This window comes from Rattus norvegicus, chromosome 4 (assembly GCF_021556685.1).
Source record: "Rattus norvegicus strain SHRSP/BbbUtx chromosome 4, alternate assembly SHRSP_T2T, whole genome shotgun sequence".
Classification (NCBI taxonomy): domain Eukaryota; kingdom Metazoa; phylum Chordata; class Mammalia; order Rodentia; family Muridae; genus Rattus; species Rattus norvegicus.
The window spans coordinates 159,971,043-159,994,945 of NC_141537.1; the positions used below are offsets into that span (position 1 = coordinate 159,971,043).

The window sequence follows — 23,903 nt, forward strand, 5'->3', positions numbered from 1 at the left end:
CTCCAGTGTTGACTCCACTCACAGGACCTCAGACCCCGGAAAGGTTCAGAGCAAATCCTCTAACGAGGGCTTTTCATTGGCTTCCTCTGCTCCCTCCTTCATGACCTTTGGCCTCCTGCCGGGGCATCTGATTGGTCACTCATATTCCACAAACATCTCATTGGCTCGTCTCCTCACCCTCTGCTGCACTGGTCTCCCTCTCCCAGCAGAAGGCGCAGCCATGAATCCGTTATTTGGTCCCAATCTCTTCCTCCTACAGCAGGAGCAGCAGGGCTTGGCAGGGCCGCTGGGGGACCCTCTGGGAGGTGACCACTTTGCCGGGGGAGGGGACCTTCCCTCGGCTTCGCTTGCCTCGGCTGGCCCTTCTGCCTATTCGCCTCCCGGGCCTGGTTCGGCGCCCCCAGCAGCCATGGCTCTACGCAACGACCTAGGCTCCAACATCAACGTACTCAAGACCCTAAACCTCCGGTTTCGCTGCTTCCTAGCCAAGGTGCACGAGCTAGAGCGCCGAAATCGGCTGCTGGAGAAACAGCTGCAGCAGGCTCTAGAGGAGGGTAAGCAAGGCAGGCGGGGCCTGGCCCGCCGTGACCAGGCGGTACAGACCGGCTTCATCAGCCCGATCCGGCCCCTGGGGCTGCCCCTGAGCTCCCGGCCGGCCGCCGTGTGTCCCCCATCAGCGCGGGTGCTGGGCTCGCCCGCTCGCTCGCCAGCCGGACCCCTAGCATCCTCTGCGGCCTGCCACTCATCATCCTCCACCTCCACCTCCACCTCCACTGCCTTCTCCTCGTCGACCCGCTTTATGCCCGGCACCATCTGGTCCTTCTCACACGCACGCCGAATTGGACCGGGATTGGAACCCACGCTGGTGCAAGGGCCTGGCCTGTCGTGGGTACACCCTGACGGGGTGGGCGTCCAGATCGACACGATCACTCCCGAAATCCGTGCACTGTATAACGTGCTGGCCAAAGTGAAGCGGGAGCGGGACGAGTACAAGCGAAGGTAGGGACAGGGTTCAAGACACGCCACACATAAACACAACAGGGCAGGGAGTTAGTGAGGGTTCCCAGAACGGAGAAGAGTGTGTGTGTGTGTGTGGGGTGGGGGCGGCAAGAATCACGTTCTCAAGAGTTGAAGTTCCTGCTGTGATAAAAGTGGGGAGTGTGGAAGGATTTGGATGCGGGGGGGCCCCAGAATCCACAGACAGTTCTCAAGTCAGACTCATGGCCAGAAGCATTCTAGAACACTGGGAATTGATACTACTTCTGGCATGACTCCCTGTCTCATGCAGGCTGCAGTGTTTGCATGACTCTGCTGACTGTGGGGTGTTGTGTGGTATGAAAGGGAGACGTCCGAGAGAGCTCTGCATCTGTGGGTCTTGACTGTTCAGATCTTGGGGCACTTCAGGACATAAACTCCACACATGGGATGAAGGGCGCAGCTTTAATTTTGTTGGTAAATTAAGTGAAGTTGGAAGGAGGTAGTAAACAAGAGACAGCCCCTGCCCAGGGCTTCCCCTAAGGCAAGCCTCCAGAAGCCAGGTCTCACCCTGGTTCCCTTTGAGAGGCTCAAGAGTTCCAGAAACTAAAGGCATTGCTTGGAACAGTCCAAACAAACAGGAAAAGAGAAAAAGAAAGGATAAGTGGTCTCCTAGGACAAGGAGAAGGGATGGCTATCATAGGGCCGGGAGCAGAGGGGCTCTAGCAGAAGAATTGCCAACGAGGACCTAGTTTAAAAAAAAAACAAAAAACATCGGTAACATGGGCACGCCATATAGAGGTACAGAACAGAGTATCTCAGACCCAGCCCGGTGGGTTCTGAGGATGAAGGTTTGGCTTTCTGAGAGGAACCCTGCCCCTAGCAGGTTAACCCACGAGTTAAGAGGAAGGGATGTCACATTGGAGTGCAGGCTGTAGATCAGGAGGACTCCCTGGATGGCTGGTAACCAGGCAACAGGACAGGACCACAGGCAGAGCGAAGTTTCTGAAGGCTGACCAAGCCCTGATTGAGGAGGAAGTAGGTGGCAGTCAGAGGGAAGGAAGCCCAGGCTTGGAGGCTCCAGTGCCTTATCTAAGGGAACCCTTTTGGGAGATAGCCTGGTCTATGTGTGCAGGCCAAGGTGGCAGGGATTGCCATCTGCTTAACTGTGTGAGGACCATTTGGAGGCCCGGGAAACACATTGCCCAGTCTGAGTGACCTTCAGGGATTGGTAATCTGTTAGCATCCCCTCAGATAACGTGTGTCAGCAGCTTTCGGAAGTTCTGTCCTCACCCTGGCTTCCACGACGAGGGTGGCCCATGTGTTTGGGTTTTTATTCATCTCAGCATCTAGGCACCACCCAGAACTGGCCGGCACCTGCCTCCACCCCTGAAGGGCTTAACAGTCAACTGGACAGTTCTGAAGTTCTGCTGTAGCCGTAGGAACAGCTGCTCCTTTCCAAGGCCGCTTTTAACACAGAGTGTTTGTCCTTGGTGCAGCTGTCATGGGCAGCAAAGAGTTATTCCTTGGGGATTGATTAGCTCATCACTCTGCAGCCTCAAAGGGCCGGAGGCCAGAATTGTGTGGTACACGACACTCGCCCTTCCACCCCAGAACCCCTGCCTGCCTTCTGCGCTCATTAAAGCAACACTGTCCTCCCACATCCTTAGCCTGGACAGCAGCGTGGAGAGCTTGAGAATTAAACTGGGCAACCTCGGAGCTCCGCCACCCCCTAGCTTCTCTTCTCAGCTCCTTTGCCTGTGTGACCTTTTTCTTGGGGCTCAGTTTTTCCAATACAAGAATGGTCCTTGTTGGGGCTGGGGATTTAGCTCAGTGGTAGAGCGCTTACCTAGGAAGCGCAAGGCCCTGGGTTCGGTCCCCAGCTCCGAAAAAAAGAACCAAAAAAAAAAGAATGGTCCTTGTTTTCTTTTCAACTCAAAGATAGGGTTTATTTGCAGGAGAGACCTTTGGTAAATGTAGGATGTACAAAACTGCCCAGATTCTCAGAGAGAGAGAGAGAGAGAGAGAGAGAGATTTTGATTGATTTGAATGCAGATCACACTGCACTGGTGTGACTGACTGGAAAACACCGTGAACGTCTAGATAATTCAGTTTCAGATTTCTTACCCTGTATGATCCATCTCAATCATCATCTTGCCTTAAACTTGCTCACGTTTCCCTGGGATTTATTGAGTTCATTATGAGATAGGACTTCGGGCCCTCCCTGGTGCATCTTGGCCAGGGTGGATCCTATGGGCTCTTCCTTTAGAGACTCACAGGCCAGGCACACAGGATGCCACATCCCATATTTGTAGAGGAAGAAAGCCCAGCAAAGACAGAGGTCTCATGGAAGAAAGCGTGTGAGGTGAGGATCTCAGACTGCCACTGCCGGAGCAGGAGAAGCAGATATGGGGGGTGCAGGACTGGCAGGGCTGGGGAGGGTGAGGGAGGCCCAGAGCTGAGCTGCATGGTCAGCTGCAGGGTGGTGGCTAGGCTGGCCGCCTCTTCGCCGGCTGCCTGGGAGTTATTATTAGGAACACTGCAGTGCAGCTGTAGGTGCAGGACACGGGAGAGCAGAGTCATGGAACCTGAGAGGGCGGGCAGTGAGGGAGGGGAAGGAGAGAGAAGGGGCCCAAGAGCTTAGTCCTCCGGATGGCAGAGGCTGCCCTCTGCTGCTTCCTTTCCACAGATCTCATTTTGAGCCTTTTCCTTCAGTTCCCTTCCCTCTTTTCTGAGGCCAGAGGAAGTCTACGCAGGCAGAGGTGATGAGTTCATGCACACTGGCATTGCCTCGGGTTCTCAACAGGGCCAAGCAGCACCCCACCTTCCGTCTCTATGACGGGATGACGTGTATAGTAGCCCTGGGTAGCGCCTCACAGGCCCTGCTCCATTGCAAGTGTCTTCCAACCTCCTGGCAGTGTTGGATTTGAGCTCTCGGGAGAGAGATGCTATGCTACTTGGCTGTGCCTTCTCGCCCACTCTGTTCCCTTTCTCTTGGGTGTGGTTACTCGGCAATGACTAGCCTCCCTTGCCCACTTCTTTCTTCTGCCGGGGGGTGGGGACGTCACGCCAGCCCTGTGACCTTATAGCTCACGTCAAGGGGCTGGGTGGGGAAGGACTTTGTTCCCAACAAGGCTGCTGAGCAGCTCTTGATCCAGCCTGTGTCCTGCAGATGCTTTCACAGGAGGCAGGGCAGCAGCCTAACAAGCTCTGTTCTGTGCGGGCAGGAGCGGGAGACCGGATCTGTGCCACTGAAGGTGGGAGACTGGGTCGTAGGGGGGACCTGGTGGATTGGTGTGGGCAGGAGGTGGGGGATGAGACCGACCTGACAGCTGGTGGAACTGGGCTCATGTGGGGATGGGTACTTCAGAGGGCCAAAGTGGCAGCAGTTGTCTTTAAATATAGTTCTTGGTACCTGGTCCGGAGGTTCTGGGCAGGCAGTGTGTGAGCTCAGCCCTTGCCGGGAAGTGTGGAGCCATTCAACAGCTGCAGCTGCCCACTGGCTGGCTGCCCGTAAATTCTTGTCTCAACGAATTCCCATCTAGGGGACCAGACCTGAGGTCTGGAGCCTGGGCCTGAGGGAGGGATGGGGCGGCCATGTCAGGAGGGACTCTAGGCTATGTTCTCTCCCCTTCCCGATGTCTGTCAGGTGGGAAGAGGAGTACACAGTTCGGATACAGCTACAAGAGCGAGTCACTGAGCTCCAGGAGGTGAGGGGAGCCACCCCGTTGCCCCTGCTTCCCTGTCCCTCCCAAGCCTTTCCCCACACCGACATCATGTCCCCTTTCCTCCCGGCTGCAGGAGGCCCAAGAGGCCGACGCCTGCCAAGAGGAGCTCGCCATGAAGGTGGAGCAACTGAAAGCTGAACTGGTGGTCTTCAAGGGGCTCATGAGCAATGTGAGTTGGGCCTTCCTCCTCCTTTCTCTCAGGGATCCCTGGGTGCTCGCTGCTCCTGGCCCCTCAGTGTCCCTGTGCCACCCCTCTCTGCCTCCCCACTGAAGCCATTGGTGAAAGCAGAGCCCTGAGCTGTCTGACAGCTCACACCTGTAAGCCCAGCACGTGGGAGGGAGGGAGGGAGGCAGAGCCGTCAGAAAGATGGGGAGTTCAAGTCTAGCTCAACCATGTTTTAAAAAATAAAATACGGGGGTTGGGAATTTAGCTCAGTGGTAGAGCGCTTGTCTAGCAACTGCAAGGCCCTGGGTTCGGTCCCCAGCTCCAGAAAAAAAAAATAAAAAAAATAAAATAAAATACGGAATGTGAACCCCTCTGGAGCCAGCTGCCTGGGCTCATGTGTGAGTTCTGCCACTTGCTAGCTGTGTGGCCTTAAACCTCTTCCTGACCCACAAATCCTTCTCTGTGCCTCATCTGTGGAATGTGGGAATGTGGGAAAGAGGGAAGGACATCTCAGGGTTGCCTTGAAGCAGATAATGCCCCTGGCTAATGTGTACAAGTGTCATTTGCCAGCCCCTCCATCCCTCTCTCCCTCTCCCCCTTCCCCCCTCTCCTCCTCTCCCCGTCTCTCCCTCCCCCTTCCCCCTCTGGTTTTTTGAAGCAGACTTACTCTGTATAACAGCCCTGGCTATTTTGAACTTGCTCTGTAAACCAGGCTGGCCTTGAATTCTTCAGAGCTCCCCCTGCCTCTGCTGCCCAAGTGCTGGGATTAAGGGCATGCACACACACACCCCCACCCTCCCTCACCCCCCACCCCTGCTGCCTGGATGACATTCCCAGCAGCCCCTTTCATCTCTGGGGACTTAAGTTTCAGGAGGATAGAGAGCTGTTGTTGGTTCAAGGGAGGCCCTGCCCATCCCAGCCTAGGCCAAGCCTTCCCAGATCTGAGCTGGCTGGGTGTTCGTCTTATGAGCCACAGGGTAGATGTGCACAGTGTGATCCGTGGGCCCCTGGGAAAAGGGATCATCCAGCAGGTCAGGGGCTTCTGAGGAGGTGACGGTGCTGTGCTCTGAAGGATGAGGATTTTGCTGTGGTTTTATCGGTCCCAGCTGAGGTACTGGGTGTCTCCTCACTGTTCCTGGTGTTCCTGGTACAGAATCTGACAGAGCTGGACACCAAGATCCAGGAGAAGGCCATGAAGGTAGACATGGACATCTGCCGCCGCATTGACATCACGGCCAAGCTCTGCGACCTGGCTCAGCAGCGCAACTGTGAGGATGTGATCCAGATGTTCCAGGTAAGGGGCCTGCCGGCCGCCATCTCAGGGGCTGGGTGGGGTAGACAAGCTCCTACCATGGCAGGCCTGAGTCTCAGGTCCTGCTCCCCTTCACCCTGGGACACATCTTGTCCCCTGGGGCCCTTGGTGGGACTAGGCTGGGAGGCAAGGAACAGCCTCAGGAGAGAGGTTTTGGAAGCCATCTCTAACTCCTTCTCCCCCTCCCCCCCCCTCTGTCTGCCTCTCTTCTCTCTGCTCCTCTCATCTTTTCTCTTGCTTTCTCCATAGAAGAAGCTGGTTAGTGTGACCTCACGCAAGCTTATTGTCCCAGTCCCTGTCTCTAAGCCACCCCGCCCTCAGTTTTGAACCACTGGGCCCTTCCAAAAAGATGCCTTCTTCCTTTCTGTTTTCCTTGCTCCTCCGTTTTTAGTCTCTTCCTTCTCCTTCTCCCAGCGGCCTTCCAGATCTGGATGTGACTTAAGCGCTCCCATAGTAAACACAAGTCTCTCATCTTCCTCGCAGCTAGAACTGGGTTCAGCTGAGCCCTCCCTCTAATGAGAAAGACTTCAGAACCAAACCTGACCCGATTCCTCTGCACTTAATGAACACGACCTTTTGCTTTTTCTAAAGATTTATTTTCTGTGTATGGATATTTTGCCTCCATAATGTCTGCACACCACATGAGTGCCTTCTGCCCAAGGATACCAGAAGAGGGCATTGGATTCCCTTGGAACTGGACTTATGGAGGGCACTGAGCCGCCACGTGGCTGCTGGGAATTGAACCAGGGTCCTCTGGAAGAGCATCCAGTGCCCTTAACCGCTGAGCCACCTCTCCAGCCCTCATTCAGCCCTTCATACTGTGGTCATCACCAGCCGTTTCTCTCGTCTCACTGCTCTACTCCTGTTCCTCCTCCTCCACTCTTCGCCTGCAGCCCTGCCCTATCTGCGTGTGTCTGCCTGTTTCTGTCCCTGTCGTGTAACTGTCTCTTCTCTGTCCTCCTTCCTGCTGGCCCCCCTCACCCTGCGGCCTCCCTGCCCACCCTCTCCTCATGCACCCGGCCTCGCCTCTGTAGTCTCTACACTTGTCTCCCATTAAGGTCCCGTCCATGGGGGGGCGGAAGCGGGAACGCAAGGCTGCTGTGGAGGAGGACACCTCCCTGTCGGAGAGTGATGGGCCCCGCCAGCCTGAGGGGGACGAGGAGGAGAGCACAGCCCTCAGCATCAACGAGGAGATGCAGCGCATGCTCAGCCAGCTGTGAGTCCCGCAGCTGCACCCCAGCTGCCCTGGCCAGATGTGCCCCGTCCCGAGGCCGGAGCTCCCTTAGTGCCCTGTGCCTGTCCAGAGGCCCCAGTGCCCTTGACACGTGGGTTCCCTGTCTGTAGGAGGGAGTATGATTTTGAGGACGACTGTGACAGCCTGACGTGGGAGGAGACTGAGGAGACCTTGCTGCTTTGGGAGGATTTCTCAGGCTATGCCATGGCGGCCGCAGAGGCCCAGGGAGAGGTAACCTCCCTTCCTGGCCGTAGGCCCCTCAGGCTCTGCCCCTATGTCCTCCACACCCCGCCCCTCCCATGCTCTGTCCCCAGTGTGGCTTTCATCCTCCCTGGCTTCTCCCCATTCCTGTTTGCCGACCTTCTCCATTCTGTTTCCTCTAACTGGACCTTCTCTCTCTTCCTGCCTTGGCCCTGGAATGTCCCTATTCCTGTCCCTCCCTGGTTGGCTGCCCCTCGATTCCCTTTCTCCAGCAGCAGGAGGACAGCTTGGAGAAGGTGATCAAAGATACTGAGTCCCTGTTCAAAACCCGGGAGAAGGAGTACCAGGAGACCATTGACCAGATAGAGGTAAGGGTGCCGGCCACCGGGGCTCTGCCTGGGCTGACTCAAAAGCCACGCTGTAGGTCTCCTTGCTGGACCCCAAGATCAGGAACTTCTGTCTGTTGACAGGAGGAGTGACACCCTTAGTTGTGACCTCAGGATCTGGAGGCAGATAGATGTGGGTTCAAATCTTGGCTCTGTCACCATGAGAAACAAATCTTCTGCCATCCTCCTTCTTCCTATTTATTTTACACACACACACACATACACACGTATGTATGTATGTATGTATGTATGTATGTATGTATGTATGTATGCATGCATGTATGTATTGAGTGTCCGGGAGCATGGGTTTTTTTATATGGGTTCTAGGATCAAACCCAGGTCTTCATGCTGTGTCCTTAAGCCTCCCACTGAGTGAGGAATACCTCAGCCAGCTCCTTCATTCATTTTTTTTTTTTAAGATTTATTTACTTCATGTATGTGAGTAAACTGTCGCTGTCTTCAGACACACCAGAAGAGGGCATCGGATCCCATTACAGATGGTTGGGAGCCACCATGTGGTTGCTGGGATTTGAACTCAGGACCTCTGGAAGGCAGTCAGTGCTCTTAACCGCTGAGCCATCTCTCCAGCCCTGTTCTTTCGACATAGACTCTCTCATGCATACATGCATTCCATGGTATGTGTGTGGAAGTCAGAGGACGTGTGGGAGGAAACTCTCTTCTTTTATCATGCTGGTGCCAGCCGTCCATTTTCGGTCTTTGGACTTGGTAGCTTATGCCTTTACCTGCCGGACCATCTCCCACCAGTCTTTCTTTATTTTGTCTGCCTGCCTTCCTTCCGTCTTCCTTCCCTTCCTCCCCCCTCCCTCCCTTCTCCCTTTCTTCCTTCCTTCCTTCCTTCCATCTTCCTTCCTTTCCTTTTTTTCCTTCTCTGTAGCCCTGGCTACCGTGGAACTTACTACATAGAATTTACTCTTCCTCTCCTGGGATTAAGTGTGCATGTACCACTGCCCAGGTTCTCTTGTTCTTTCTGAGTGTCCTCCCCGATCCCCGCCTCTCCCTTTCTTTGCAAGATCCTGTCCTGTTGTTTGAATTGGCCTCAAGCTCCTGGTGCTTCTGCCCCCACCTCCCATGTGGTAGGATTATAGGTGTAAACGTTAATCCAGCTTTGCACTGACCAGCTTTTTATCCTTCCTTGGGTCTTCTTCCTTTTCGTGTGTGTGTGTGTGTGTGTGTGTGTGTGTGTGTGTGTGTGTGTGTGTGTACATATATATGTGTGGAGGCCTGAAACAAACCTGGGTGGTGTTGAGTGTGGTTAAGGTTGTTTTGGTTTTGGTTTTAATTGAGATAAGGCCTTTCACTGGCCTGGAACATGCTGAGCAGGCTAGGCTGGCCAGGGATCCTGAGGCATCTGTCTGTCTGTCCATCCTTAGTTTTGGGATTGCAAGTGGTGTTCTACTAGGACTAGTTTCTTCTTCTTTTTAAGATTTACTTATTTATTTTATATGAGTGCTCTGTTTGTACACCTCCATGCCAGAAGAAGGCATCAGATCCCAGGATAGATGGTTGTGAGCCACTGTGTAGTTGCTGGGAATTGAACTCAGGACCTCTGGAAGAGCAAACAATGCTCTAAACCTCTGAGCCACCTCTCTAGCCCTAGCTTCTTTTTTAAATGGGTTTTGGGATCAAACTCAGGTCTTCATGCTGTGCCATTAGCCTCACACTGAGTGAGGAATACCTCAGCCAGCTCCTTCATTCTTTTGATATGGGCTCTCTCACACACGTGGGCACACATCCGGTCTGCCTACTTGCCTTCCTTTCCTGCCCCCACCCTCTCAGTCAGTGTCTGTCTGTCTGTCTGTCTCTCTCTCTCTCTCTCTCTTCCCCCCTCCCTTCCCTGTTGGCCAGAAGTGGGCATTAGATTCCCAGGAGCCAGAGCTCACAGGTGACTGAACCTGACATGGGTGCTGGAAAATAAACTCAGATCCTTCACAAGAGCAGGGACTGACAAAGCCATTCCTGCTAGTAAATAGTTCTTACATCTAAGCCCCACCCAGACAGGGTCTTTGTGTGTAGTCAGTCAAACTTGGGGCAATCCTCTTGCCTCAGGCTGCAAGGGTTAGAGATGTTTTCTACCATGCTAAGGGTGGACCTGTCTCTTTATTTGTCCAATAGAGATGTTCATAATCTTTCCTAGCAGGCAGGGTTATTAGGATTATCAGATAGAGGGAGATGTGAGGCTCTTAGGACGGGATCTGGCAGGTTAACGTGGCAGAGTATGTGTGTTTATTACTGGGAACACCCTAAATACCGCAGCACTCTGAGGGTCTCCTGTCTCCTTGGCTCAGCCTTGGAGCTCCTGGAGGAGTCTCCTCTTTTATTTTTGAGTCTTGGGGCATCATTTATGAATGGTGGTGGAGCTGGGGTTTAGATTGTCCTGCTAGACTGCAGGCAGCTTTGTCAGCAGCAGGAAGGAGGTTGCCATCATCAGGGCTGTGTCTCAGACACTGATATGGCAATGAGGCAGGAGACTTCTGCCACTGGGCTCCCTGCAAGCCCTGAGGTGTATTCCCATGCCTGCGGGGCTCACCCTGTTTGTATTTTGAGAAGGAATTTTGGAAGTAACTTCCCGAGTCTGCAGTGTCCCCGCATATGTCAGATAGCCGTGCTACTCTGAGCAAAACCAGATCTTTTGTTTTTTAACCCAGAGGCCCACCCAGCTAAGCTTTGCCTGGGACAAGTGATCTCCTCCATCGCCTCCTTAAGGATTTATTTATTTATTAAATATAAGTACTCTGTGGCTGTCTTCAGACACACCAGAAGAGGGCATCAGATCCCATCACAGATGGTTGTGAGCCCTCATGTGGTTGCTGGGATTTGAACTCAGGACCTCTGGAAGAGCAGTCAGTTCTCTTAACGGCTGAGCCACCTCTCTAGCCCTGTGCCTACCTCTTACAGATGGTAGATTTAAGGCTTGGTCTTTTTTTCCTTCTGTCAGTAGGTAGGAGTCTTAGCGCAGTGACCCCGTACTCCTTCTGTGGTTCATCCCTTAGCCCACAAATGACCAGATGTAAACATGATCTGGTGAGAGGAAAAGCACCTGGGCTGGGACCGCACTCCCTTGGTAGAATGCCTGCTGCCTACCTTCATGCCTGAGCCCGGGTTTGATCCTAGGACATGAAGTAGGGCGTGTGGTGATGCCTTTAGCCCCAGTACTGGGAGGAGGATCTTTATGAGTCTGAGGACAGCCTGGTCTACAGAGCTGCTTCCAGGACATCCAGGGCCACAGACAAACCCCCACCTCCCCACCCCCCAAAAATTCAGAAACATGTTTGATGCTGTTCCTAAGTTGCATGACTTCTGTCCTTTCCTGGGAGAATGGCTTGAGAAAGGCACAGGAAGTTCCCTCGGCAGCCTTGGTGGCAGATACCTCACCTAGGGCATCTGTCTGTGTGACCTTTGATCTCAGGGTGATTGAGATAGTGCTAGACCAGCCCCCCCCATTATTGAGTGGTGCCGCTGAGTGGTGGGTGGAGTTTTCTTCCACGGCCCCACCCCTTCATCGCTCCCATCTACCTCCACCCCTCCCTGCCTTTTCCACTCTGATCTCCCACACTGAGTCTGAAGTTTGGGGGAATGACTTGTTGAAGGCGTTTCCTAGAATGTGCACTTCCCCTTCAATGTGCAAATCAGAGTGACCTAGGACACTCAGACATGGCTGGTAGTACTGCCTTCTGCTTTGAGAGACCAAACTGGGGGTGGGGATGGGGGTGGGGTATATTTGTATGTGTGGATAGCAGCTGATCTCTGACCTGGAATTGTATAATTGTATGTGCGTGTGCGTGTGCGTGTGTGTGTGTGTGTGTGTGTGTGTGTGTGTGTGGTATGTGTTTCTCTGTGTCTGTGTCTGTGTGTGTGTATCTGTGTGGTATGTGTGTCTGTGTGTGTGTGTGTGCATGTCTCTGTGTGTGTGTGTGTGGTATGTGTGTGTCTGTGTGTGTCTCTGTGTGTGTGTGTGTGTGTGTGCATGTCTCTGTGTCTGTGTGGTATGTGTGTGTCTCTGTGTGTCTCTGTGTGTCTCTGTGTGTGTGTGTGTGTGTGGTGTATGTGTCTGTGTGGTGTGTGTGTCTGTGTGGTATGTGTGTGTGTCTGTGTGGTATGTGTATGTGTGTGTATGCGTGTGTGTGTGTCTGTGTGTGTGTGGTATGTGTGTGTATGCATGTGTGTGTGTGTCTATGTGTGTATGTGGTATGTGTGTGTCTGTGTGTGGTGTATGTGTCTGTGTGGTGTGTGTACCTGTGTGGTATGTGTATGTGTGTGTATGCGTGTGTGTGTGTGTGTGTGTGTCTGTCTGTGTGTGTCTGTGTGTCTGTGTGTGTGTGTAGGTGGCAGCTGGCCTCTTATCTTCAGGATCATTTTTCTCACAAATGGCTGTCTGTTGTGGAAACACGCATGCCTTTTGAGCCATCTCCTCTGTGGCGTACCACCCAGCTGTCCAGCAGATGACCCAGAATGCCAGTGTCCTGCTGTCCCCTTGTCTGCTCCTGTAGTTCACTTCCTTCTTTCTGCCCACCCCCACCCTGTCCACTTCACATTTTTTTCCGGGTGGCTTCGCACAGCCCATCCACAGCTTCAAGGCCACTCTTCTGCCCTGTCTTTGCCCTCGGGCAGCCAAGTAGATCTCCGCACAGCAGTTTGGTTCCCCCATCGGGCCCCTGGTCTTTGTATCAAAGACAAAGAGAGGCCGTGGAGTGTCTCTGGCCTAGATACTTTTCCGCCTCAGCCTACTTTTTTTTGCTGCCTTTAAACCCAGCTGCAGAGTCAGCTCTAGGAGGGAGACTTCTTGATACAGAGACCCCATTTCTTTTGTGGGGAAAATTCTGATATCAGGATGCACCTTGTAATCACTCAGATGGGAAGTCTCTCTAATGTGGGGGAGCTGCATATAAGTAAGAAAGTGAAGCAGAATGGAATGCTGTAAACAGAAGCTAGGCTCCCTCCATTGCATTGAGGCTTGGGATTATTTGACAGTGAATTAGCTTCAATAGAGGGAAGGCTCGGTGGCAAAGATGGACAGATGAGCAGGAACCGTCTGCCCTTAAAGCGGTGGGATTCAGCCTTCCTGATGCTGCAGCCCTTTAATACAGCGCTTCATGCTGTGGTGACCTCCAACCATAAAATTGCTGCATTGCTGCTTCATAACTGTAACTTTGCTACCGTTATGAATTGTAATGTAGGTCTGGAGAGATGGCTCAGCGGTTAAGAACACTGCCTGCTCTTCCAGAGGTCCTGAGTTCAATTCCCAGCAACCACATGGTGGCTCACAACCATCTGTAATGAGATCTGATGCCCTCTTCTGGTGTGTCTGAAGGCAGCTACAGTGTCCTCACTTAATTGTAATGTAAATATTGATATGCAGAGTATCCTATATTTAACCCCTAAAGGGGTCGCAACCCACAGGTTAAGAACTGCTGCCTTAAAGGAACTGAGTTCCCAAGTCAGTGAGGAAGGTGCAGCACACAGAAGCACGGTGAGCTGAGCTAGAGAAACCCTAGGAGTGCAGCATCCCAATGGCCCGCTTCTGTTCATGGGGGTGAAGTCACACCATTGTGCGTACATTGACACCCTTTCCTTGTTACTCTCGCCTTTTCCTTTTGTGGGTCTGGGGATTGAAGCCAAGGCCCACTGAGGCAAAACCCTTCACAGCTGCAGCGGCAGGCTTTTTTTTTAGACAGAGTTATGTAGCTCACACTGGCCTCAAACTTGCTTTAGAACAGACTTACCTGCAACTTCTGATTAGTGCTGGGATTACAGATGTGTGTTACCAGGTCCAGCTTACGGGATGCTGGGGATCAAAGTATGGTTCCGTTGCAGGCTAGGCAAGCCCTCTGCCAGCCGAGCTACAGTCTGAGCCTCTGTGTGTGTGTGTGTGTGTGTGTGTGTGTGTATACATGTGTGTATGCATGTGTGTGTGCGCGTGTGTGTGCGCGCGTGTGTGCACACGTGTATGTGTGAGTGAGTGTGTCTGTACATTTGTGTGTGCGTGTGTGTGTGCGCACGCGTGTATGTGTGTGTGTGTGTGTCTGTACATTTGCGTGTGCGCACAAGTGTGTGTGCACATGCCATGGTGCAGGTGTGGAGGTCAGAGAACAATTTGGAGTTGGTTTTCTCCTTCTTCTATGTGGGTCCCTGGCATCAAATGCAGATTGGCAGATGTGGCAGGTACCTTATCCACTGAGCCCTTTGGCGTGCCCTCCTTCCCCCTTTTTGAGACCAGGTTTAAGATTTACTGTCATGACTCTCCTGCCTCAGCCTGAGTGCTGGAGTGAAGGCTGTGCTCCCCCACTCACCATGCTTTTACAGAGAACTCAGACATCTGGCTGATTCTTGGGTAGCAGTAGGAGTAGATTCCCAGAAAGGCTTGAGTGTGGGGCACCGTCCTGAGCCCTTGCCTCGCCAGAGTGAGGGCCTGAAGTTAGAGTGCCAGTTGCTGCCGCCCCTCCCCCACTTCCATATCCCGGGGAAGCAGGCGATGGAAGCTTGCTTGTTTTCTGAGCTGCTTGGCCCTCCCTGACCCCACCTCACCGCAGCTGGAGCTGGCCACGGCCAAGAGCGACATGAACCGGCACCTGCATGAGTACATGGAGATGTGCAGCATGAAGCGGGGGCTGGACGTGCAGATGGAGACCTGCCGCCGCCTTATCACACAGTCCGGAGACCGGTAAGGGCCGCCCTGAGTGGCGTGGCTGTCTCCCAGGGAAGAAGGCTGGACAGGCCCCAGTGGCCTGTGGGAGTGACCAGGTCACATCTTTATGTCCAGCTGTCCTTGGGAGTCCCTGTAGGTGTGGCCTAGAATGAAGCTTCCTCTCCCTGCCTTGGCCGTCAGATGAAACCGACTAGTGCCCAACTCTGAGGGTCTGAGAGCCCAAACCTGGCAAGGAGCAAAGAAATAGAGGGACAGGATTATCCAAATCCAAATCACAGTTTAGCTGTTTGACCTTGTTTAAGAGTAAATCTGGGGTTTTGGAATATAGCTCAGTGGTAGAGTCCTTGTCTAGCCTGTCTAGCACACACACAGACACACACAGACACACACACAGACACACACACACACACACACACACACACACACAGACACACACACACACACACACACACACTAAGATTTTTTTAGAAATCTCTAAACCAGGCCTAGCGGTACATGTCTGCAGTCTCAGTCTTGGAAGGCGGAGGCAGAAGGATTGTCATGAGTTTTAGGCTGTTCTGGACAGCAGTAAAACCTTGTCCCACACAAACCAAACAGCAACAACAACAAACAAAAATCCAAGGAATGGCAGTTAAGTCAGGCTTATGAGCGCATACCTATCATTCAGATGCACAGAAGCAACGGGCAGGTGAATTGCCACAAGTACTAGACCAGCCTCGCCTCTGTGAGGAGTTCAAGGCCAGGCAGGAATGCAAACTGACTCATCTCAAAGAGAACAAAAAACCCAACCCAACCCGACCCCCCAAATTGCATTGTATGGTGAGCACGCTAACTGGGTTTGTGGCCACCCCAGCCACTTTGAAGGCAAGAGGGGCTGGAGAGATGGCTCAGCGGTTAAGAGCACTGACTGCTCTTCCAGAGGTCCTGAGTTCAATTCCCAGCAACCACATGGTGGCTCACAACCATCTGTAATGGGATCTGATGCCCTCTTCTGGTATGTCTGAAAACAGTTACAGTGTACTCATATAAATAAAATAAATTAAAAAAAAAAAGAAAATCAACTGAAGGCAAGAGGATTGCTTGCACCCAGGAATTTGGGGTCAGCAGTGACAACAGAGTGAAACAGCCCCCTAAACCCCCATACTCCCCCAGTCTCACCTCCTACAGTCCCCACAGCCCCCCGCACACCGAATTACTGCTGGATAAGAAGCTAGGGCCTTAGTGTGGCTCAGGGAACATCTCCATGCTGTGACTTCAGACTTTTCTGATCTCTGAGTCCCAAAGAGCGAAACTGTTCCTCCCATCAAGTTGAAAACAAGTTTTCCTTCCCTCCCCCGTCCTTGCCTGTCATCCCCCTGTACCTCAAAAGATAAGGCCAGAGAAAGCAAGTTTGGAAGTCTCAGGAGCTTTCCTGCTTTGCCCCAAGGTGACAACTGGTATTTCTTTCTAGAAAGTCTCCTGCTTTCACTGCGGTCCCGCTTAGCGACCCGCCGCCGCCGCCAAGCGAGACTGAGGACTCCGATCGAGATGTCTCATCTGACAGCTCCATGAGATAGGAACCAGGGCCTGGTGCCCCAGAGCTCTCTGGGGCAGGGGTGTGGGTCTGCAGAGGACCATCTTCTGTGCCACCGCATGAAGCCTGGCCCTGGCTTGTCCTCTCCAGGGTTCTGGGGTGTCTGGAGCTAGGCTCGGCCCCACCCCCTGTACAACTCCCAACACATTGGGGCACTCCTGCCTTCCTCACATGTGGGTATCTGCTACTTCTCCATCTTTGGAATGCTGCCAGCACACTTGGAGCCTCCCTTTTCCATTTGTAAGGAATGTGGTTATGGGACCTGCCTGTTTTCCTTGGGTTTTGTACTGGTGCTAACTGGCCTAGGCACTCATGTGAAACAGATTCCGCATGTACCTTTGGATAGGACCTTGCTCCCTAGGAAGGCCTTGAGGGCGTGGACACTGCACATGCTCACAGCTAGCTGCCCACCTGCCCACTGCAGTGAACATGGCTGTGCCTTTGGGAAGTCCAGTGCCTGGGCCAGGTCGCCACTGAGATGAAGCTGCTGCCACACTTGGGTGTGGCCTGCACAAGGTTAGGGGTGCTCAGGGTGTCTCCTCAGTGACCAGCTGAGGGAATGCCTCCATGGCTGTCACTGACAAAACCAAAAGGTTACAATGTCCCTGGTCCTAGGGAGCTAGGATCTCCCAGGAGAGGCTATGCAGAGCTGACATTTGAATGGGACCTTTGAAAGCAATGAAGGCGTTGAGTCGAGTCACCGTGTAATGCACCTTCATTTCATTCCCAACCAACAGTGAGCGCTGGCTAGTCACTGCCCCAGAACCAAAGCACCTTCAAGTGCCCACACCTGAAGACAGGTGAACAGCTCAGCAGGGACCTTCCCTCTTCATGGACACAATTAGTCCTACTGTACTGGGCACCCTTCCAACTTTACCTAATTTAACATCTGGAGACTTTGAGAGCTGGGTACAATTAACCTTTGTTTGCAGATAAAGGACACAGATCTTTCTCAAGAGCAGCAAGCTCTGAAAGTCAGTGCTGTTCAAAGACTGCACCTTCTGTTCCAGTGTCAAGCCCCACCCTCCACACTGCCAGACACATCAGGTGTCTGGACAGGCGGCCTGGGCTGGCACTCGGTTAGAATGTAGCCCTGGACCTCTAGCACCCAGCTGGATGGCAGAGCCAATAAAGATATGTGCACAAAACCGAATGGAGCCTCCTTCACCTGCCCATAACCCCCACAACACTGCATTCACACACAAGAAGAGGGTGCAGCGAACTTTATTGATGGTATTCGAGAGAAGGGAGGGCTCCCCAGGCCCCTCCTGTTGTTATGGGGTCTGGGATGGAATTGTGAGGGAGATGCTCAGTGTTGGGGGCTGAGTTGGGATGGGGACTCCTCAGCAACTGAGGGCCTCTCTCTTGCTCTCAGTATCCTTGCTGGGCTGGGTGGTCCAGGGTTTCTTACTCCTTGGAGGCCATGTAGGCCATGAGGTCCACCACCCTGTTGCTGTAGCCATATTCATTGTCATACCTAGAACAGATTGAGACAACGGTTAGTTTGGGCTTCTTTTCTAAGCTGGCCACCAGAGGGCACCAAACCTTCAGTTACTCTCAAGAGCCAGGCTTGCGGTCCCCACATACCAGGAAATGAGCTTCACAAAGTTGTCATTGAGAGCAATGCCAGCCCCAGCATCAAAGGTGGAAGAATGGGAGTTGCTGTTGAAGTCACAGGAGACAACCTGGTCCTCAGTGTAGCCCAGGATGCCCTTTAGTGGGCCCTCGGCCGCCTGCTTCACCACCTTCTTGATGTCATCATACTTGGCCTTGTAAGGGCAAAACCAAAGATGACTGCTCTTGCCCCAAGTCACCACCATACCATAGACAAAACAAACCCAGCTCTCCCCCTACGTACAGGTTTCTCCAGGCGGCATGTCAGATCCACAACGGATACATTGGGGGTAGGAACACGGAAGGCCATGCCAGTGAGCTTCCCGTTCAGCTCTGGGATGACCTTGCCCACAGCCTTGGCAGCACCAGTGGATGCAGGGATGATGTTCTGGGCTGCCCCACGGCCATCACGCCACAGCTTTCCAGAGGGGCCATCCACAGTCTTCTGAGTGGCAGTGATGGCATGGACTGTGGTCTAGAAAGCATAGAGGCAATGGGTGAGGTCTTGCAGGGCAGCCCTCCTACCCAAAGGGACATCTTCAAAGAAAGGTCCACTCATGCATGAGCTGTCTCCATTGCCTACATACCATGAGCCCTTCCACGATGCCAAAGTTGTCATGGATGACCTTGGCCAGGGGGGCTAAGCAGTTGGTGGTGCAGGATGCATTGCTGACAATCTTGAGGGAGTTGTCATATTTCTCGTGGTTCACACCCATCACAAACATGGGGGCATCAGCGGAAGGGGCGGAGATGATGACCCTTTTGGCCCCACCCTTCAGGTGAGCCTGTGCAGGAGAAGTTGATTTCAGACTCAGCTCTTCAGTTTGGAGGTTGCACCCATATCAAGGGTTCCCCTTACCTCCAGCTTCCTGGCCACTTACCCCAGCCTTCTCCATGGTGGTGAAGACGCCAGTAGACTCCACGACATACTCAGCACCAGCATCACCCCATTTGATGTTAGCGGGATCTCGCCTACAGGCGGGGAACAGGACAGAGTTAATGCCGCCCCTTACCATCTCCTCGAAGTACCCTGTGCATGTTTCCATACGTACTCCTGGAAGATGGTGATGGGTTTCCCGTTGATGACCAGCTTCCCATTCTCAGCCTTGACTGTGCCGTTGAACTTGCCGTGGGTAGAGTCATACTGGAACATGTAGACCATGTAGTTGAGGTCAATGAAGGGGTCGTTGATGGCAACAATGTCCACTTTGTCACAAGAGAAGGCAGCCCTGGTAACCAGGCGTCCGATACGGCCAAATCTGAGGCAAGAAATAGGCGAGTTAGTTGGGATCAGTGAACCCCTCCTGGGTTTGTAGTCAGCCCTGGGCCAACGCATGTTCTTCAGAAAGTAAAGCATCGCTGCACCATGGGCGTGGAGATCCTACAGCAGCCCGCTACACACGCATCACAAAAAGGTGCAAGTTCTTACGCTGATTCAGTACAGCATCAGAAACGTAAGCAGCAGGAAGTTCATGTTTTGTCCAGAATTTCCTTTAATAAAGCCGGTTGAATGCTTGGATGTACAACCCAAATATAGAATGTTCCCTCCCTAGAAAGTCCAAAGAGATCTAATTTTATATTCCTTGAGCCACCCAGGGCTGGCAGGACTTTTATAGCAGCTATAAAGTGGAGGTTCCTTTCCTGTCCAAGAGGTGATTAGGCCCACAGCCTTGCCCGGCACCCCAAAGTCATTTTAAGTCTCTTAAGAAGTGGCGGTTTGCCCCGGTCTGGGTACAAGCTTGGCACATGGTATTCATCACCCCCACCACACAGGCCTGGGAAGCCGGTTCCAGCATGGCTGGACTTCAGGCTACACTCCCGGACAGGAGAGAACTCATTCATCAGCAGCTCAAAGGGCAAGGCTAAAGGTCAGAGTGAGCAGGACAGGGCCAGCCCACCTGCTTCCTCCAAGTCCCTTTCTGGGGGAAAGATCAAGAAAACCAGTGATTTTCCAGCCCTAATCCCAGGACTCATTTGCAAAACACCTGTCTTTCCCGGCCAAAAAAAAAAAAAAAAAAAAAAAAAATCGGAGCAGGAGCAACAGATGTGTGGAGGGATGAACAGGGCAGAGAGCCCAGCTCAGACCCCAGATACAGAAAGGTCAGACAGCTAAATTTAACCCCAGATCAGGGCGGAATGGGGAGATCTGGTTTCTGGAGGATGGGTTGGGGAAAAGGGTAGGATCCTGAGGCTCAGAGACACCCAATCCTCTTAGTGACCTTTACATCCTGGCCTATAGGGTTTGGGTCAGTGCTGAGCTGGGATGGAAGTGGAGGCCCTGGAGGGAGGGGGCTGCTACCACCGGAGCCATTTTGTGGCAGAAAATTTCTTTTCAGGACCATCATGACTCAGCTCCCCACCCCACCCCCGGGCTCGGCACTACGCCATTGCTACCGCACCTCCGGGGCTGGGAGGCCAAGTAGACCTCTGTAAATGCACTTCGACTTCCAGAGAACAATCTAGAATATAAGTTATGCCCGAGGGAAATAAGGCTGGAGGCCTATAAAGGCTGACGAGAGACGGATTGTATAGTAGAGCTCTAATGAGAGCACGGAAACCCTGCCATCCATCACCTGGCCTACAGAATAAAGGACACTCCACCCAGCTGAGAGGAATGAGAAAGTTAGTCACAAGCTAAGAATGAGGAAGGCCGAAGGAAGATTTCTTAACGGTGGTTCATTCATTTCCTTCCCGTTTGCAACATGGCGGCGGCCAGTTACCATAAATGAAGCCCTTAGAAGATGCGCAAAGGTATGCACCTCACACCCCCGTGCCACCGACCCTGAGGAAGGGGACGATGGGGGAGGGGCTCCCCTTCTGGCACGTGACTCCTCTGGGCGCGAAAGTAAAGAAAGAAGCCCCAGCCTGGGGATTACGGGTCGGATCCTGAGCGGGTGCGCGCCAGTGTCGGGGGTGCTCCTGCTACTTTAGACTCCGGGCCGCTCCCCAGCAAAGGCGGAGTTACAAGGGGAGCAACAGCTGGGGTCCCGTTAAGTGCGAGCCTTCCCCAGGTCCGAGCGCTGACCTTGAGGTCTCCTTGGGTACTTCGGCCACCCTATCCACCTCCCCGCACGCTACAGCACAGCCCCGAATTTAGCCAGACCGGCATGCGCAACGGAGCGGGGCCCCGCCCTGGAACTCACCCGTTCACACCGACCTTCACCATCTTGTCTATGAGACGAGGCTGCGGGAGAAGAAAGTCAGATTAGCGTGGCCAGTCCCCTCCCCCCACCCGCCTCCATTCCCGCCGCATGCCCCATCACGTCCTCTACCATCCTCTGCAATGCGGAGCCTGGGCTCGGCTTCCGGACCTCGCACCAGCGCCCCTAAACCCGTACAGCGTCCTTCCCCCCATTCCTAATTTCCATTCGTCTCCGGCCTCCTGCGGCCCAGTCCTTTTTTTTCTTTTCTTTTTCACCTGGCACTGCACAAGAAGATGCGGCTGTCTCTAGAACAGGGAGGAGCAGAGAGCACCAGGGAGGGCTGCAGTCCGTATTTATAGGAACTGGATGGTGGGGGGAGCTGATGACGCGCGCCCCGCCTCCCGCTCGGCTCATCCAGTCCCAGCTCAAGGGCGCAGAGGCCTGAGCTACGTGCACCCGTAAAGCCGCGAGTAGCTGGGCCTCTCTCATTCCCCCCCTCCCTCTTTTTGGACCCGCCTCGTTTTTGAAATGTGCACGCACCAAGCGTGTGGGCTCCGACCTGAGAGGGGGAGGGGAGCTGAGATTGTCCCGCCGAGGAAGTGACCGGATGAGGGTTCCCAGGATAGGACTCAGGGAATACAGACTATGGATTAAGGACGAGGAGTCCTTGGAGTGTGCACCAAGGACATCCAGGACCCAGAAACCAGAAAGCTGCTTCCCGAATAAAATGGGAGAATCTGAGAGCTGCAGGAACCAGGGAAATGGAGCAGAAGTGTGGGTCTGCCCAAGGCTGCCCCATCGAACTTCTCCCTATTAGTGAAAAGGCTTAGGAGAAGTTGAGGATCTTCTCGTTGTTCTTCGGTAGTGACACAGCACGCCCCCCCCGCCCCGAAAAAAGGAGCAGAAGAAAAGGCTGGGGGAGGGACGGGGGGGGCACTTTTCCTCCGGTGGGGGCCCTTCGCAGCCCCATTTTCCTCTCTCCCCACCGCCTGGCTTCTATCTCTTAGGCCAGAGTCCTGGCTTGTGTACCGCGATGTGAAAGCAAGGAAGTGACTAGAGGCTTGAAAAGGAGATTCCTACGCCATAGGTCGGGGATCCCCTGCAGTCTGGAAACCTGATTGAGACAACACTTCCCTGAGTTTACCTGCTGAACCTATACCGGGGCCCCGGGGTAAGCATCCCTGTTGAGGGTTGGGTTGGAGGAGGCTCAGAGGCCTTCCCTCCCCGGAACCTGAGTTGTACCGCCCAGGATTGGAGACACTGTCCCTTTCACCCACCGCAGCCCCAGGGTGGAGAGCTGGGACGTGAGGGCGGAAGTCCCTCCCCATCCAGGCGACCTGCTGACTGGCCCAGGAGCCAAGGACTCTCTTTCCTTGGCTGCCCTCGTGGAAGCAGGGTGAGATCAGAAAGGGAAGAAAGCAGAAGGGAAGTATCCCGAGCCAGAACAGGCAACCCCTAGCCTCTTTGCACAGTGGAGGGAGAAAAGGACTTGTTTGCTTTGCAGGGTAGGGAGGCTAGAAAGGGTGGAAGGGGTTGATTGGGAGGTGCGGGCCATCAGCAGGTGCGGGCCAGGGGGACTCTGGGGCTTCTTTGCTAGCCCAGTGCAACTTGAGACCAGCCCCCTGCACTTCTAGCTGAAGAGCCTATTGCTAAGTTTAGCTGGCCTGGTGATAACCTTTGCTTAAAAGGCAGGGAGCACGCTGGGCTGCACCCCAAATCTAGTCCTGGCTCCTTGCCCTTCTGGGATTGCCCTACCTCCTTGGGGCCCCAGAGCCAAAGCTGTGTTTAGACTGACAGCTGTGTGGTCCATGCCTAGGCTTTTCATGAGCAGGGAGCAGGCCAAAAACAGGGTGGAAAGGGTAGGAGTGGCCCCAGTGCAGTGCTGGGGAGACAGGCATCTCAGACTCAGCTGTCCCTTTTCTGTCTTCCTACTGAGGCTCTATCCACCGAGTTAACCCTTTTCCTACCCAGAGGTCTCAAGAGCCCTTCCACAGTCCACCCCTAACCTAGTGTTTCTGAGGTGCATCTTCTTCTGCCTCACGCCTGTCATTACTCTTTCCATACCAAGAGGTAGGGAGAGGCTCAGCTGCACTGTGCTGTTGTCATGACAGCGGAAACAACAGTCCTGCCTCCTGCTCCAAGTGACTCAGCAGATTAAGGGCTTGGGGAAGGTGGGCAGCACATAGCACAGCCTGGGCCTGCAGCTGAGCGAGAGACCCCTTAGCATAGTGGAGGACTGACTCTTGGGAGGTGGACCTTGTCACCAACAGAGCTAATGGCATGATCTCTGCCACCAGCCAGGCTGACTCATTTGCCAGTCTTCTGGGATGGGGTGTGGCACACAGGAAACAAACCGCAGGTCTAGAGCAGCACCTCTAGTTGCACAGTCCCGACATGCTGTGTTGGGAGTGCTATGGATGAAGGAGTCTTCCTCCTTAGGCTCTGACTGACTGGGTGCCTACAGCAGCCCCTGCCCCACAAGGTGGGCAGAAGAAATAGGTCTCTAGATTTTTTTTTTAAAGATTTATTTATTTATTATATAGCTGTCTTTAGACACACCGGAAGAGGGCACCAGATCTCATTACAGATGGCTGTGAGCCACCATGTGGTTGCTGGGAATTGAACTCAGGACCTCTGGAAGGGCAGTAAGTGCTCCTAATCGCTGAGCCATCTCTCCCACCCCTGGTCTCTAGATATTGCCAAACGTGTTCTGGGGTGCAAAGTACCCCCAGGCTGAGAAGTGCTTATGTGAACCTAGAAACCACAGAACTCTCTACAGCAAATCTCAGCAGTTGTGCAAAGATGAAGCACCACAGGGTCCATGAAGGTCCAGAGATGGCTCAGGATGCCTGGGGTTCTCTCTCTGGACTGCTATCTGCTGCCTAATAATGGAACAGACCAGCCGGC

At 53.5% G+C, this 23,903-nt stretch overlaps 2 protein-coding genes across 19 annotated transcripts; one reads left to right on the forward strand and one right to left on the reverse strand.

Moving 5' to 3' along the window:
• Positions 1-187: 187 nt before the first annotated feature.
• On the forward strand, positions 188-17,392 carry Iffo1 (intermediate filament family orphan 1). Of its 15 annotated transcripts, none has more exons than XR_015685674.1 (10): positions 208-999; positions 4,148-4,232; positions 4,625-4,685; positions 4,777-4,872; positions 6,023-6,163; positions 6,431-7,397; positions 7,526-7,646; positions 7,889-7,984; positions 14,551-14,681; positions 16,117-17,387. XR_015685674.1 is itself a non-coding variant. In XM_087658258.1 (10 exons), exons 1-10 carry the CDS (start codon positions 221-223, stop codon positions 16,220-16,222), a joined length of 1,722 nt encoding a protein of 573 aa, XP_087514384.1. In that variant the 5' UTR covers positions 208-220; the 3' UTR covers positions 16,223-17,384.
• A 55-nt stretch (positions 17,393-17,447) lies between these two features.
• LOC147995063 (glyceraldehyde-3-phosphate dehydrogenase) lies at positions 17,448-22,267 on the reverse strand. 4 transcript variants are annotated; one of them, XM_087659792.1, is made up of 8 exons: positions 22,141-22,267; positions 20,997-21,037; positions 18,906-19,112; positions 18,735-18,825; positions 18,441-18,638; positions 18,098-18,328; positions 17,827-18,008; positions 17,448-17,716 (listed from the first exon to the last, which is right to left on the reverse strand). In XM_087659792.1, the coding sequence occupies exons 2-8, from the start codon at positions 21,017-21,019 to the stop codon at positions 17,647-17,649; spliced, it is 1,002 nt and encodes a 333-aa protein (XP_087515918.1). In that variant the 5' UTR covers positions 21,020-21,037; positions 22,141-22,267; the 3' UTR covers positions 17,448-17,646. The 4 variants fall into 4 exon arrangements, with proteins under 4 accessions (XP_087515918.1, XP_087515917.1, XP_087515919.1 ...); XM_087659791.1 differs by lacking the exon at positions 22,141-22,267 and adding an exon at positions 21,272-21,325; XM_087659793.1 differs by lacking the exon at positions 22,141-22,267 and adding an exon at positions 21,272-21,325 and having other exon boundaries at positions 20,879-21,037.
• Positions 22,268-23,903: the final 1,636 nt, after the last annotated feature.